This window comes from Exophiala oligosperma, assembly GCF_000835515.1.
Source record: "Exophiala oligosperma strain CBS 72588 unplaced genomic scaffold supercont1.8, whole genome shotgun sequence".
NCBI classification, from domain to species: domain Eukaryota; kingdom Fungi; phylum Ascomycota; class Eurotiomycetes; order Chaetothyriales; family Herpotrichiellaceae; genus Exophiala; species Exophiala oligosperma.
In genome coordinates, this window is record NW_015622825.1 from 1,949,778 (window position 1) to 1,964,735 (window position 14,958).

The 14,958-nt window shown below is 48.3% G+C and overlaps 6 protein-coding genes across 6 annotated transcripts; 3 read left to right on the plus strand and 3 right to left on the minus strand.

Annotated features, from left to right (window-relative positions):
* Positions 1-3,013: 3,013 nt before the first annotated feature.
* Positions 3,014-4,021, plus strand: PV06_08611 (uncharacterized protein; the record flags this gene model as incomplete). The annotated part of the gene is made up of 1 exon (XM_016409966.1): positions 3,014-4,021. The coding sequence occupies one exon, from the start codon at positions 3,014-3,016 to the stop codon at positions 4,019-4,021; it is 1,008 nt and encodes a 335-aa protein (XP_016260274.1).
* Positions 4,022-4,738: 717 nt separating this feature from the next.
* Positions 4,739-5,422, plus strand: PV06_08612 (uncharacterized protein; the record flags this gene model as incomplete). Its single annotated transcript, XM_016409967.1, has 1 exon — positions 4,739-5,422. One exon carries the CDS (start codon positions 4,739-4,741, stop codon positions 5,420-5,422), a length of 684 nt encoding a protein of 227 aa, XP_016260275.1.
* Positions 5,423-6,098: 676 nt separating this feature from the next.
* PV06_08613 (uncharacterized protein) lies at positions 6,099-8,081 on the plus strand. The gene has a single exon (XM_016409968.1). The coding sequence runs from the start codon at positions 6,435-6,437 to the stop codon at positions 7,227-7,229; it is 795 nt and encodes a 264-aa protein (XP_016260276.1). The 5' UTR covers positions 6,099-6,434; the 3' UTR covers positions 7,230-8,081.
* A 41-nt stretch (positions 8,082-8,122) lies between these two features.
* PV06_08614 (uncharacterized protein) lies at positions 8,123-9,215 on the minus strand (the record flags this gene model as incomplete). The annotated part of the gene is made up of 1 exon (XM_016409969.1): positions 8,123-9,215. One exon carries the CDS (start codon positions 9,213-9,215, stop codon positions 8,241-8,243), a length of 975 nt encoding a protein of 324 aa, XP_016260277.1. The 3' UTR covers positions 8,123-8,240.
* Positions 9,216-9,242: 27 nt separating this feature from the next.
* Positions 9,243-12,176, minus strand: PV06_08615 (uncharacterized protein; the record flags this gene model as incomplete). The annotated part of the gene is made up of 5 exons (XM_016409970.1): positions 9,243-10,369; positions 10,421-10,881; positions 11,018-11,346; positions 11,382-12,087; positions 12,160-12,176. 5 exons carry the CDS (start codon positions 12,174-12,176, stop codon positions 9,243-9,245), a joined length of 2,640 nt encoding a protein of 879 aa, XP_016260278.1.
* A 416-nt stretch (positions 12,177-12,592) lies between these two features.
* On the minus strand, positions 12,593-12,775 carry PV06_08616 (uncharacterized protein; the record flags this gene model as incomplete). The annotated part of the gene is made up of 1 exon (XM_016409971.1): positions 12,593-12,775. The coding sequence occupies one exon, from the start codon at positions 12,773-12,775 to the stop codon at positions 12,593-12,595; it is 183 nt and encodes a 60-aa protein (XP_016260279.1).
* Positions 12,776-14,958: the final 2,183 nt, after the last annotated feature.

Here is a 14,958-nt window from a genome sequence, read left to right on the forward strand (position 1 = left end):
ACCCCGTGGGGTCTTTATGAAATCTCGGTTCCAGGAACTAGATTGAGCCGAAGCTGCTCACACGTCAAAACTCTATCTCGCGTGTAGCACGGTTTCTCAGGCGGAAATTCTGATGCAGCAATCGTAGAACAATTCAATAAAAGCGCCTTTTGGCAAATTCGAGCCGTGCGCACACAGGTAGCTTTGACCCTTGAAGAGAGACCCTGAAATCATGGAAAACATGCGAGCATTGAAAATCCTACAGGGTGCGAAAACACCGACTCTGGAGACCGTCGAAATTCCTCCAGTAGGACCGCAGGATGTTCTCATCAAAGTCAAAGCTGCCGGCCTGGCACCAGGCCCGTTCAACCTGGCCAGGATCGGCAGGCTCACTCATCTTCCAATGACGCTTGGCCATGAGGTCGCCGGCGTGGTCGAGTCGGTTGGCAACTCGGTCCGCCATGTGCAGCCAGGCGATCGAGTCCGGCTTCACCCGGGTCTCTCGTGCAGATCTTGCGATCTTTGCCTGTCTGACCGCGACCACATGTGTGCACAGTGCGGGATGATGGGCTTCCAGGGATTCAGTAACGACATTCCCTTATTTGAGAACTACCGAAACGGCGGATTGGCGGATTATGTGCGAGCACCAGAATGGGCGGTTGACAAGTTGCCTGAAAATGTCAGTTTTGAACTCGGGTCCAAGGTCCACGATCTTGCTACTGGTCTCAATGTGCTGCGACAGGCGGACCTCCAGCCTGGTTCCACAGTTATCGTGACCGCATGTACGGGCGCCATGGGTGCTTCGGTCCTCAAACTCGCAACCTTCTTTGGAATTCACCGGTTGGTTCTGGTGGGACGATCGACAGAGCGACTCCAGGATGTAGCCAAGTTAACTGGCATTCCCTGTGACATCGTAGCAACGGATCAATTGTCTGAAGACTGGGCGACCAAGGGTGGGCTTGTGAAGAGCTTGAAAAGCCTCTTGCCCGGTGGAGCGGATGCTATCATCGACTTGATGCCTTCAGGTCAAGCAATTTTGCAAGTTGTCCAGGCGCTGCGTACCAACGGGGTTCTGGTACACATTGGAGGGAACAGCGCTTCATTTGACCTGCCCATGGTCCTTTTCATGGCCAATTGTTGGAGAATCGTGGGAACACGCATGCATTCAAGGAGAGATGCGAAAACAATATTGAAGTGGCTACAAGAGGGACGTTTCAGCGCAGAGGATTTGATCACTCATCGATGGGAGTTCGATCAGTGGAATGAAGCTTTGGCTTTACTTCAGGACAGGTCTGAGCCTATGTACATGAGTGTCATCTTACCCTGATAGTACATGACAGCCAGGTGTAGACTTTTATCAAGGATACTGAAGAGTTCAGAATAGGATATGATGCATCCTTACTGCCACAATGATTTTGTCGTTCTTGAACCAGTACTCCGATATAGCTGAGCATAGTCCTATGAACCTGATTCATGTCACTCCCGCCATGCTAGCGCTTCATAGCGGATTTACGTGTTGAAGTACTGATTGGATATGGCTAGATATATTACTACGAACCTATACCATGTCGCTCACATAATCCTAGAGTTTCACAGTAGATTCGCTTCTCCATAGTATCGACGAGCTCCAGAATGTAGCGGTACAGGCGTCTTGAGCATCTTTGCCGGCTCTAGAGGGTATGTCAGAGGACTTTTCGAGGGAGGTATGTGCTTGTACTGTTTCTCAATCGACTTTCTGGTCTCCACCAAGCACCAGGTCAGAAGATAAGCCACTTCTGCAGGCATATCTTCCCGGACGAGAATAACAAAATCGGAGAAGTTCAAGGCTGGTAGATCTTGAGACATATTGGCCCAGAACCCCGAAGGCAATGGGTTGTCTCCAAGGCTGATGCTCTCCTCGAGATGCTTGAGGGCCTCTAGCTCCGCAGGCAGCGGCGACAATTTCTCTCCTTCAATAAGCTCTGCCCACCACGGAGTCATAATCGCTTCCTGAAGTAGGGAATCTGCTTCACCATTCTCCACAAAAGCAGTGCACTGCTCAGGACGGTGTGCTCGTAGTACCTTTCCACCCCATGACTCGATCTCATTCTGGGAGATTTGATGAGCCTCCAAGAACTTGTCCGCCACGAAGCCGATGAAGTTGGTTCCATCGTTTGTGGATGTTGCGAGTCTTATCGGTGGTTTTTGTTCCCGTAACTGGGCCATGGTCTTGATATTGTACTTCGGGTCAAGTGCCAGGACCATTCTGTCGTTCTGCGGCAGTACAGCGAGTGCTCGCAGATGAGGCATCGCCTTATTAAACAGATGCTTTCCTCCCAACGCGTTTTGCATGAAACTAGCGGGTGTTGCCACGGCCAAGTCGACTTCGCCGTCTGCAAGTTTGGTGATTGCCTCGATCCCTCCATGTCGTATACTCCAGATGGCAGTCCTACTTTCTGGACCAGCGCGATCGCAGAATTCCTGGGTGAGCCAGGAACAAATTCGATGGAAGTTGGCTTGTCCCCAGTCTCCTATGAAGTGAAGTTCGTATGAGATGGACAGCCGCGGTTCATCATGCGCAGATACCAAGAGGTTTTTGTGGTCTTCGGCGTCAGCCATCTTGTGATCTTGTACCGCACCAGTGCCAATTCTACGAGAAGTTTTTGGTTAGTCTACTTGGTTCAAAGGAATTGTCCCCTCAGTTGCATTTAATATATCCGTATTTTGATGATTCGATTAACAGTAGCATCAGGTTGTCTGTACTTAAATACCCGATGACATCCCGACAAGTCCCCTGTGGGACGAAACTTTGTCGCTGGAGAGGCTGTAAAATGACGGCTCCCGGTTCATTCTGTATCCGACTACCGAAATATTACCTGGACGTCTACTTTCGCAGTGCAATCCCTCAAAGTTGATTTCCTGACATCGGGTATATGGTCGCTATGATAAAAAGACCACGCAGATCACTAGAGACCGCCTGTGTATAATTATTCACGATTTCACCGACTTCCTTCACATTCCTTCCCGAACAGCGTGTAAACTCCACATGACCACAATGGACGTCGTCCAAGAGATTATTACTTCGTGGCCCAAAGATGAAGACACCTTGGAGGTGCAGAGAAGGGAGGAGTTGCTGTTTCAACAACCCAGTATGGGTCCGGTGAAGTTGAGGAGTCACGAACCGATCCAGGCAGTTCATTTTGCGTCCGCTTTCAAACCCATCAAGTTCGCACGGCCTGCTGGCATTTATGAGAGTCACCATCTCCGTGTCGAATGGCAGACGATGGCAAATTTTCGGCAACCATTCTACCACCGAAATGCAGACGTGGATGAATTGTCGTATCAAGTCTGTGGTACGCGGACCCTCATGACTGAGTACGGAACAGTCGATCTTGAGCCAGGAGACTTCACCAGGATTCCGGTCGGTGTTGCTCATGATAACTACGGTATCGACGACATCCACCTCCTCTTTTACATACCGGCTCCAGTCAAAGAGTGTGGTCCTATCGTACGACGGGCAGAGGCCCGCGATCTGCAATTCGAGGGCTGGGCACCAAAGGCCATCCCGGAGGTCATGACACTATGCCTTGGTGGGCCGGAATGTGACATTGCTGCATCTCTTGTCGACGAGACGTTGCTGCTGGAACATGCAAAGCATGTCGATCAGCACAAGCTCATCCCAGTCTTGCGCCCTCATGCAGAGGATAGAGGAACATCTTGGCTTTACAAGTCTGAATTTGTATGGGTTGGGCACACCGAGCGGAACCCAGGTGAACAGCCCGCCTATTATCGTCATCGCTTTGGTGACGAAATTCAGTGTCAGATTAGTGGAACAAGAACTGTGGTTACTCAACGCGGAGTCATCGACCTCGAGCCAGGAGACTATATCTGCATTCCCACTGGTGTCCCTTTCACTGATATTGCTCATGAGAAGACAATGTTCATCTCGATACTGACTCACCACGAGTCCCCGCCGGTCGCTCCAATCACGAAAACGGCACGTCCAGCGACATTTGCAGAAATCCAGAAGCTGAGAGGCGTGCATCTCAGGAATGGAGAATGAGCACAACTAGACTTCATCAACAATAAAACGCATAGTCTGGTATCTTTCAAGTGGCGATAAAGGCTTGTTTATTTCACAATTAACATACAAAAATCTGGCCTTCCTTCGATATTTGGGGCGGACGAATATTTCCGTAGAAGCTGCACCCAAGTGTTCAGAGCACCCACTAAATTCATTTAAGGTGTGCATTGTCGCTCCGTACACTGTGCTTCCGCCTAAGCTGATTCAATTGGCTTCGGATGAACCACATGGTAGGTCTCTATCTGCATGGCCGCAGATTGTTGGTTCTCACATGCTGGTGCCTCAGGTATCGACGACGTATCACGTCCCCGACGTATCCCCAGTGACTGCTTAGGGTGTTTCGTTACTCACGGATTGGAGAGCTAATGGAGGTCGCATGGGGCTTAGGTCGTCACACGCGGTTAAGTCGGGAATCGGCACGATCCTGGATCAGGTTAGGGGCTTACTGAGTGCTTTTAAGTAAAACCAAAGATTCGCTGTCAACAAGAATACACTACCGAGGAGAGATTCCCGAGCATAATAAGTCAGTACACTGAATATAATCTGTGCAGGATGGAAGACAACCAAATCACGCCGCATATGGAATCAATCTACCACAAATTGATACGGGGCAGTCATATCCTACACTATCACAATGTTTTGGACGCGTTCGGCCATCTCTCGTGCAGGCATCCCAGCAGTCCAGAAAGATTCATCATGTCACGGAACATGGCTCCTGGAACTGTATCCTCTGCAAGTGACCTAGTCGAATACTTGGTCGAGAGTGCGGAGGCTGTTGACCCCAGTGCTCCTCGGGGCTTCTTGGAGCGGTACATCCACAGCGAGATATACAAAAGGTACCCCGAAGTCCAGAGTGTAATCCATAGTCACTCGGAGGCAGTCGTACCGTTCAGTATCAATGGAGTTCCCATGAAGCCGTGCTATCACATGGCGGGCTTTCTTGGATCTGGTGCACCTGTCTGGGATATTGCCGACTCCTACGGTACCAACGATACCAGAGACATGCTAATATGCAACAATTCCTTGGGAAGTTCCCTAGCAGGGTCTTTCTGTAACTCCGATCAAGCGCAAACTGGGACTTTTCCCACTAATAGAGTCGTTCTGATGAGAGGGCATGGATTCACAGCATTGGCAGAAAGTATCGAGGCTTGCGTGATGACTGCGATCTACACACAAAAGAATGCCATGATTCAGACCACAGCAATAATCACACATGCCATGTACAATTCAGGAGACTCGAATGCTTGGCCGATATATCTTACCAAGGACGAAGCGAGAGACGCAACCCATACAAATTCGGGAGCAGTCCACCGGCCTTGGGATCTGTGGTGTAGAGAAGTCGAGGCGTGTTCTTTGTATCGGCACGACCCTCGAGACTAGGTAGTAGGTGGAAATATACAAAACCTATTGCCCTTACCATTGGCGCTCATTGTCTTTGCGATTGAGGCTCAGACAAGCTGGTCGTGTTATCTGCCTTCATGTTTCTCGATCGCAGTTCGGTCCTAATGCAAGATACAAATGCTCATTGCGGTCGAAAAATGAAGTTATGGCGATCAATGATGCTCATCAGTATTGTCGGAGTGTCTAGACTAATAAATACTTAGTGAAGTGGCTCAATCAATGGGATTTATCTTACTCATCAAACCAGACTGCGCCTCAATGTTCATTAAGGGTTTAGTGCAGAATCCGCAGCGCACGTGCTGCCCGGGGCGCTCCGGTATAGTACATATGTCTCCAGCCCTCTCACTCAGGCTGGAGGCTGACACTAGATATTGGATCGTGAGCTAGTTTCAGTTTATTGGGTAGCGATGCATTTGAATCACTTAAGGCGTCGATCTATCGATAAGTGGCGATGAAAAAACAGAGCTAAATCCTGATAGTACAAATATAGCGTAGGATGCTAAAATAAGCTGGACCAATAGGATGCTAACGCTAGTGATTATTACCCAATAAACATCATTATTAGTCGTACTAGCGGGTCCAGCCCGTAAAGTCTCTCAAGAAACGTTCTTCTCCCTCGTCTTCCTTACTCTTCTTCCCTCTAGTGAAGCGAGGTCTCGTCCATTGAGGCTGCAAAGCTGACCACCATATCGCCTGCTGGTGGGCTGGGCAACAGGAAGAAAATAGAATGGCGACAGAGCAGGCTTTTCTTGAAAATGTTTTTCTTCCCCATGTTTTGCGACTTGTTGTCACACCTGTACACACTGAAACGGTTGATCAAACCAACGTTTGACATTTTAAGGCTTGCGAATTGCTTTTATCTTTTGAATGCGAACTTGAACATTGAGTTAGCATCATTGTCGTACTCTGGATACCTTCTAGTCCCTCTCCATCCAATACGAAGTAGCTCTCGGGCAATTTCTCGGCTGGTCGCAACACATCCACGGGAGCCATGGCGCTCACTCACGACTACAATCCCCTCAGTGGAAGCGAGGACACCAAAGACGAGATTGACAGCAACAGCAGGCCGCCCGTGAGCATAGCATGGTCCAAATATATTCTATACATGCTGCTCGTGGCATGCGCTGGTTTTGGTGCAGCGTTTGGCACGGTTTTCGCCTTATCTTTACTTAGACCGGGGACGAGCGACACGACTGCATCTCCCGCCGCTACTACCACTTCTCTGTCCGCAGACACTGTACTGCCCACTGCCTCCGTCGAGCATCTGGCCGGCCAGGCCGATGAGACCAACCCGTTGGCGGGCAAAGTCCTCGATTGCGGATACTCTCCCACAGAAGCGCGGGCCAAGGGCTGCGTATACGATGTCATGATGCAGGATTGGGTCCCAGAACCGTGTTATGACAGCCTGTTGACAGAAAGATACCTTGCCAGAGGAAATTATACTTGGTATGCGGACATGAATGGGAATGTCATGCCGGACGAAGAAATGCGCAAGGGTGAACACAGCGCAGCATGGATGTCGGGAGATTACCACAAAGATCACTGTATCTTTTCTTGGGAAAAGCTCATCCGAGCAATGCGAAACAACTGGCCCATTAGCCAGGAGTTGGTGTCCTACGACCATGTCCTGCACTGTCAGCATCAGACTTTGGGGGAGGATGGCCATACTCACAAGCGCGACGGAGGTATTGGCGTCATGGCACCAACCAATTATGCCAAATGTGCACTCTACAGTACATGGAAAACGGATTTCATCCCAGATAAACATGCCGCAGACACTAAATAAGAATTAATAATCGACTTTATGCTAATGAGAAAAGACAACATTGGACCTCACACTCAAGAAGATCAAGGAAGGCGTGTAGATTCTCCTTGCGCGTCTGCTGACTTTGTTGCCGTCAAATATCCGTTCCATAACCAGGGACATCTACCCTCGCAGGTTCCGCTCAGCAAATTTCCTGGACAATCCTTGGCTCCTTGGGTTAATCTCTGGAGACTCAATCAATTGTGTGGGCTCATCGAATGCCCGAGAGCATGCCGGAACTCCTTCAACACTATGGCCTTATCGTGAGGTTTTGTCTGAGCGACCCGACTTTCTGCTCCGTCCCAACTTTTTCGGTATGAAGAATGAGGAACGAAATGAACAAAAACTTGCTTGAATTGTTCAGTCATCTTCGAGCACCTTTCGAATGTACCCGTTCAGAGTTCTTGGCTTTGTCCCTGGAAAGCATCCGTCGCCTTTGTCCTATGCCTCCGACAGAACGATCGCCATCCCTCACACTCTGTGGGATCAGAAACTCATCATCCCTGGTTGCTATGTACACAGTGTTCTAAGATGTTGATGTCCGAGTTTAGCCTATTCTCAAGAAACTCGTCCTACATTGGGGAACTTCGGTAATCTTGTTCGAAGTCCAGATTCCTGTACCGCTTGTTGGGCCCTTGAATGCTTCAAAGTCCATGCTCAGCTACACTTTTAAGTGAGATTCATAGAAAAAAAATTGGTTTGATTGGAGGTTTAATGAAAATAGAAATAATTGGCCCACCAAGAAAAGTTGTTTGAAGAAATGAAAAAATCCTTCAAGCCGCCGTCAGTTAAAATGCTATATCTAAACGCTCATTCAGATATGCTCCCCATAGAAAAGTTACATAAATTTGTCGCCCGCAGTAAGACGCTCTCCCCAGCGACGAAAATCTGCTCTGCCAGGAGCCTTGTTCCCCTTTTCTCTTTTAGAGTCATCATGGTATGCAGCGATCAGGCTTTGGTAAGAACCGCCACAACCTGTGAAATTTCACTACCTTAAGGCTGAATCTTGGTACCGCTATTATAGTCAGGGCCGTCGTAAAAGGTGTTGTGAAATAGGCCGCTCGCTATTTGGTAACATTGGAGTTGCGGTGATCCGTAAACCAAGAAGCCAAGGCAGTCGTTGTTTTGCCCACATAATTCTGCACACGAAGCATAATCGGCAATATTGGTAATACTTGAATAGCCGCCGGCCCCAGCATTCCAATCCTGGCCGCAGAGGCGATTGAACTGTGCGCCCGAGCTGGTCGTGAAGGGGTCGGTTTGGTCAGCACAAGTTCCTGTTATAGGAGAAAGCTTGCGACCGAGATCGAACCCAGCGTTACCTTGCACCCCGTTGCTGTCGGCGTATAATGTACAAGTTTGTATGGTTGTGGGGTCTGGATTGAAAGGCGGGTCGGCAGGAAGCTCTGTGAACTGGTACTGGGCGTATTGGCAGCTTGGGACATTGGCACATGACTCCATGCAGTCGGCAAAGGAGGCACTATTCTGAACAGATCCAATTTGGGTGTCACCAGTTTGAGTGTTGCATTCAAGCTCGAACTTGTCGTTATTGGCTGCTGTATAAGGACTCGATATGGCTGTATAAGTTGGAGAACTATTGGCGCTGGTAGTAGTAGTGGTGCTGGTCGTCGTGCTGGTTGTCGTGCTGGTTGTAGTTGTTGTCGACGTAGAAGTTGTAGTTGTGATTGTCATAGAAGTGGTCGTGGTGGTTGTGGACCCCATCGTTGAGGTGGTAGTGGTGGCAGGGCGAGAGATCAACATAACAGCCGTGTCGTACATTTTGGGGACTGCTCCGCCGTTTGAAGAGTCTTTCAGGTAACAGTGGCCCTCTTGTGATAGGTTGACCACGCCAGCAGCAGTTTGGTCAAACACAGCGGCGACACAAGCCGCATTATTATCACACATCGTTAGACATGCGTCGAAGTTCGCCACCACCGCATTGTTAAGGTCTCCACTAGCAATGTCCATATTATAGGCTTCTTGGTACCGACTTCCTTATAGACTAGTGTAGACGGATTGATCCACACATGATGTAGGCCCTGGAGTCGCAGTGGTGGTAGTGGTGGTGGTGGATGATGATGATGTTATGGCTGGCCCTGACATAACGGAAGCAAATTCATAACCCGTTTCAGAGAAGATAGGTTCACCGACTGACGCTGCAAGATTGCAATTGCCATTGTCCAACACCATAAATTCACAGCTATCTGTGGTAGAGTATGCATCCACACAAGCCTCAAATGACATTGGTCCCAGCTGAGCAACGAACTGAGTAATTGATTGAGGGCGTTGACCATAAGAAAGTGAAAAAGTTGCACCGTTGGGGGCAGTAAATGGATTGGTCAAAGCTTCACATGAGCGCGTGGGCGCTGAAGATATTGTGATTAAAGAGACAGTGCTTGAAGTCATGCTGGTTGAAGACATACTCATTATTGTTGTAGGCGGAGGTGTAGTTACGATCCTGAACCAGACGTTCCAGTAAGAGCTGGATGATTGCGCATCTTCGTTAGTCGTTGTCTTGAGGTTACAGCCGTTAAATTCGGGCCCGATTGGTGTAGTCCACCCAGCGCACCCAGTTAAGCCGTTACACACGGTAGCACACTCTTTATAGCTCTCTGTCTGTGCCGGTCCAAGGTCGTTACCTTGAACGTCTACATCCGGGCAGATGTAGTAGTCATAAGCTCCACTAGTGAATTGGAATTCGGTATCATCGTAATATCCGGCTATCGAGGTAGATGTTGGGGCGGTGGACGATGTCGTCATCATAGAATATATGGTGCTGGAGCTTGTTATAGAGGCTGCCGTTGTGATCGACATGGTGCTTATTAGCGTCGATTGACTGGTCGTAGTCTCCGAGACAGTAGAAGCCTGTGTTGATGTGGTGGACTTAGCTGAACTGCTCTCCTCAGATGAAGTTGTGGTCTCTCCGGACGAAGTCATTTGGCTCGAGGCAGCTATGCTTGTCTCGCTTGATGTGGTGATCTCCCCGGTTATTGTTAATGTACTTAGGCTACCGGTGGTTGTCTTCATTGACGATGTACCTGTAGCTAAACTTGTCACTAAGCTTGTGGTCTGTGAGGTCGACGACATCGTGGTGGATGAAGAGGTTGATACCGATGGAGGAGCTAGAGTTCTGTCAGCATTTGGCGCCCGAGACGAATAATCGAAGAACATACCTTGTTGCACTAGATTAATGGGCTGTGCACAGGTGGTCTGGTCGATGACCACGTAAATAGTGCTCCCATAGAGGCAGAAACCTCCTGCACCCTGAACCTGGCCGACCCCAGCAGGGAAGGTCCAATACTTGAACCTAACCGGTGGGTTGGCAGACTTGATGAGCGGTGTATCTGTCAAATCACTGTTACTTCCCACTAGCTCGTTGTCCGTGACCAGGAAATCCCCATATAGATAAAAGATCGACGCCGAGGATTTTGTATCAGTCAAACCGGCTTGATCACTATCTTCGAAGGTGACATAGCCCTGTGTTTCTGCCCTTCGACGTTTTGTTGAAGTGGTCGCAGTAACCTGCATAATAAACCCTGAAGGGAATGGGATCGATGTAGAAGAAGAGGCTGTCGCGGTTGAGCTTTCACTGCTGGATGCAGAGCTTGTAATAGTGGAAGCAGCCGAGGTGGTGCTGGATGAAGACAATTAACTTGTTGAGGTAGCCTGCGATGACGATGCTTGTGAGGTCGAGGTAACAGTGGAAGATTCTGAGGTAGGCACTGAGGTGCTGACTAGAGAAGATGTCTGTGAACTCGAGGTGGACATACCAGAAGAAGTCGGTAAGCTGGAAGTCGAAACTTGGGAAGAAGTTGATAGTTCTGAAGAGGTCGACGGTATAGAGGATGTCGCTATTCCGGAGGAGGACGAGCTGGAAGTAGAAGAACCAGGAGTCGACACAGCCAAGGATGTTGAGATAAGGGAAGATGTCGAGACAAGGGAAGATGTCGAGACAAGGGAAGATGTCGAGACAGGGGAAGATGTTAAAATAGTCGAGGACGATGATCCCGAGGTACTCCCAGTTGAATAACTTGATATAACGCTGGTAGATGTAATGGATATAGTCGTTAGGGATGACGACGGAGTGGCTGACGACGATCTAGATGATTGAGAGCTAGTGGCTGAGGCTGTGACCGTAGACGAAGTTCCGCTGCTTGTTGTAGTAGCCGATGAGGTCGTAGAACTTGATCCTGTATCCAAAACAAGGTAAATTGGATTTTGGCAGCTGCCGGGCTCGACATATGCCGCAACAAAGTTACTAAATGAACAAAAGCCAGCCGAACCTCTAAGCTGGGCCAACTTTCCGATAAAGAACCAAGTTTGTAAGCCAACAGGCATGTCTGTGAATAGCTTGACCGCGGAGATTGAATTATCCGAAATGGTACCTAGATATTGGTTATTCGAGACGAACGTATCGTTGTTAGCTCTGAATATTAATGCTGCTGAGTCTGAGCCCTTCATAATGACACTAGTGTTGCCGTTGTCGAAAGCGAGGTAGTGTTGAACTGTATGCTGCCTTCGAACTAAACTAGTCGGTGTTGCTTGGATAAGAAGCCTGAATCCGGCGCCAGTGGTGGTAACTTGGCCTACTGTGCTGGATGAAGAACTGCTAGACAAGCTGCTGGACGAAGCACTACTTGCTGAGGAGCTACTGGAGGAGGCGCTGCTTGCCGAGAAACTGCTGGATGAGGCACTGCTTGCTGAGGAACTGCTGGATGAGGCACTGCTTGCTGAAGAGCTGCTGCTAGAACTGGAAGCCTGGATGCTGGTGGGGTTGTTAGAGCTCATTGACGTAATGGTTGAGCTGATGCTTGTGCTAAGGCTGGTAGTCACAATAGAGCTGGACAAGGTTCCTTATAGTGGGTTAGCTCAATGGCTTCGGGAATGATCGTTAATTGTCAGCTAGGCTCACCTGAAGACGTGGACCATGGTTTACTGGTAGATGTTACAGATTCAATCGGCGGTTTTGTTTGTGTCCAGTCTGCCCAGGTCGCTGGAGGTTTACTAGTGCTGGTAGGTCCATTAGGGAAGATAAAAGGTGGAACAACATAGATAATAACTTTAGTGATGATAATGTCAAACTTAATTATCATGGGTTGAGCGCATTTCCGAGTAACGGTGGCAGTCCAGTCTCGGCCTGGGAAAACTGCAGTTGTAGCAGCGTTAGTGCTAACAACAACACTACCACCCTAAGTATGGGTGACCGTCTGAGGTGGGACATAAATAGTAGTTGGAGGTGCTCTTTGTGGGAATTCGAAGACATAAACACTAGCAGAAGGGACTGATGTATGCTTTGAGTATACTGCAGATGCAGTGTTGGAGAAAATGGCCTTTGGGTTGTAGACCTAGACTTTATCAAATTCGCGGCATATCGTTGGCTTGTTGGCGGTCTGCTGACACTTGATGACGTCGAGGTTCTGGAGCTTCTGTCCATGAGGCCCATTGCACTTATCGTAAAGGCCGCTACCTCCATAACCAGGGATGGCAAGAGGACCCAATTGGTTGTACGGTGCATTCCACTCTTTCATTACCGTTGTGTATGCAGAGACGGTAGTTACGTGGGTGAAACGTCTCTTCCACTTTGTTGTGACGGTAGAAGTAACATATGTATTGGTGATGGTACTGGAAGCTCGCGAGACCAGAACGTTTTGATCCGTTTTGGTAATGGTAGAGACAGTAGATGAGGGCAATGCATATGGACAAGGAATGACGGTAGAAACGAAGTCCCATATTGAATACGAGTATTGGGTCCAGCATTTAGTCTTGATGCAGATCTAGTCCTAAGGCGAACAGGTGGACACCGGCTGATACTAAGTGGTGACTGTGATGGGAGTTGGTGTCTTCCATTGGTTAGGAGAAGGACAAGGAGTGATTGTGGTGAGTGTGCTCGTTGTGGGCTGTCCCCATGCGTCCGCAAGAGCTGCGCCAAAGCTCCCTGCAAGGAGCAATCCCGTGATGGGATTAAACATGATGCAAAAGAATGACTGGGGTCGGATAGGGTGCAAAAATAACAAAAAAAGAGCGACTGAGGAGAGAACTTGACTGCTGTGCTATTATCTGCTCCTTTATACAAGACAGTACCTGTGAAAACGGTCCCAAATGATCCCAAAACAAACTTCAGTTATACGCTGACATGATAGGCGTGATCATGATTGCGATTCTATAATAATCAATCATTTCTCAACTCGTCTAGGGGCAAACAAGGTTAGCTCCACCGCAATACATTAAGAATGAGTGATATAGTAAATTTATTGTTGGTGCAAGACAGGCCAATTGAGTGGGCGAGGCCTAGCAATCTTCTCTGACGGGCAGCATTGATGCTGGTGGAAGTTAGGCTTTTAAGGCATCGGAAATCTGGGTCGAGCCGAGATCTACTCCTTATAGGCGAGGGCGGATGCTGGAGTATAGTGAAGATGCTACTGACAGTCATTAGACTCGCTTGATAGTGGTATGGATCCATAGATCGCAAAAAGAAACCAGGGGATTGGCTTCTGAAATGAATGAGGCTGTCTGTCAGTGTGCTAATAACGACGTTGAAGTTCGCACACTTGGTTCAGCCGTGAGGTAAGCACTGTGTGAGTTTTCATTGGGAAATCTTGCACCTATGTACGACGATTGGCCTCGTGGTCTGAGGTCTTCTTGGCGACACACATAATTTCTGGGGTTATCTGATCTACACATTCTTCGGTAGTTTAATCGGCATTGATGCGAATAGGGAGCGTAGAGTGGCTCGTGGTACGGAGAAAGAATCCTTGGTATTTACGTGTGGCATTCATCTTAGCCTTGTTCATAAGTTAGGGAGCTGGCTAGAACGCCAGAGGCGACCATTTTTCCACTGGCAGGTGTCTTAAGAACATTGACGGTGTGTGGGTGGCCAAGGTTAGGGGTCTAGCGGCTTGAGCCATCTGTCACTGGGGCTCTGATGGCTCCGGGATCGAGGATAGTGGCGCGAAGGATATCATGATACCTTATTCGGAAGGTAAAATGTGATATAGTGTCAAGCGACTCTCCCTATCGTAACTCCTGCTGTATAGGTAAGAACGCACTGTTTCTTGGCCTAAGAAAACATCGATTATGTTATTATGATATTTCCTTGTAAGTCAACTTGTGGAAATATTTCTTTAGGTTTGCAGTGATCTTCGACTATAGTATTACTAACTAGTATAAGACCAGTAATGTTATTTCTTTATCATAAAGAGAAAGTTTATTTCGATCAATGAAAACGCAGTCTAACGAGTTCTCTTAAGCGGGGTAATATCATTCTCTTAAATTACTTGACGTGCAGAATACGTAAAGGTAGCGCTGGGTAACAGGAATCTCGTATTTAGATATCATCAAAATACGTAACAGATGTTTGTGCTGTATATGCGCCAAATTTGCTTCATGCCTGGTATCAACCTACACGAGCATAATCGAGATTCATATACCGTCGAACGGTAACACACTAGAGGTATCGAGAGATGATTTAGAAAACAAGAGTTAGCTAACAAAAAAGAACTTATCCCACTGACATCGAAACCGCGTTTGCGGACTAACTGAAATTGTAGATCGGCTTTCGCTGCATCATTGCCCTAATTAGTGACGTGAGAAAACCACTGGTGAGCAAATAAACTAGTGACATTCTGGTTAATAGTAAGGCTGAGTGTTTAAGAGCTCAACAGAAATGATGGTGCACGTATTGAAGCTGACGGCTATAGAGTTGGGTTCGCAA

Excerpts from the sequence above, each read along its gene's own strand:
- PV06_08613 (XM_016409968.1), top strand. The coding sequence starts at position 6,435 with ATGGCGCTCACTCACGACTACAATCCCCTCAGTGGAAGCGAGGACACC.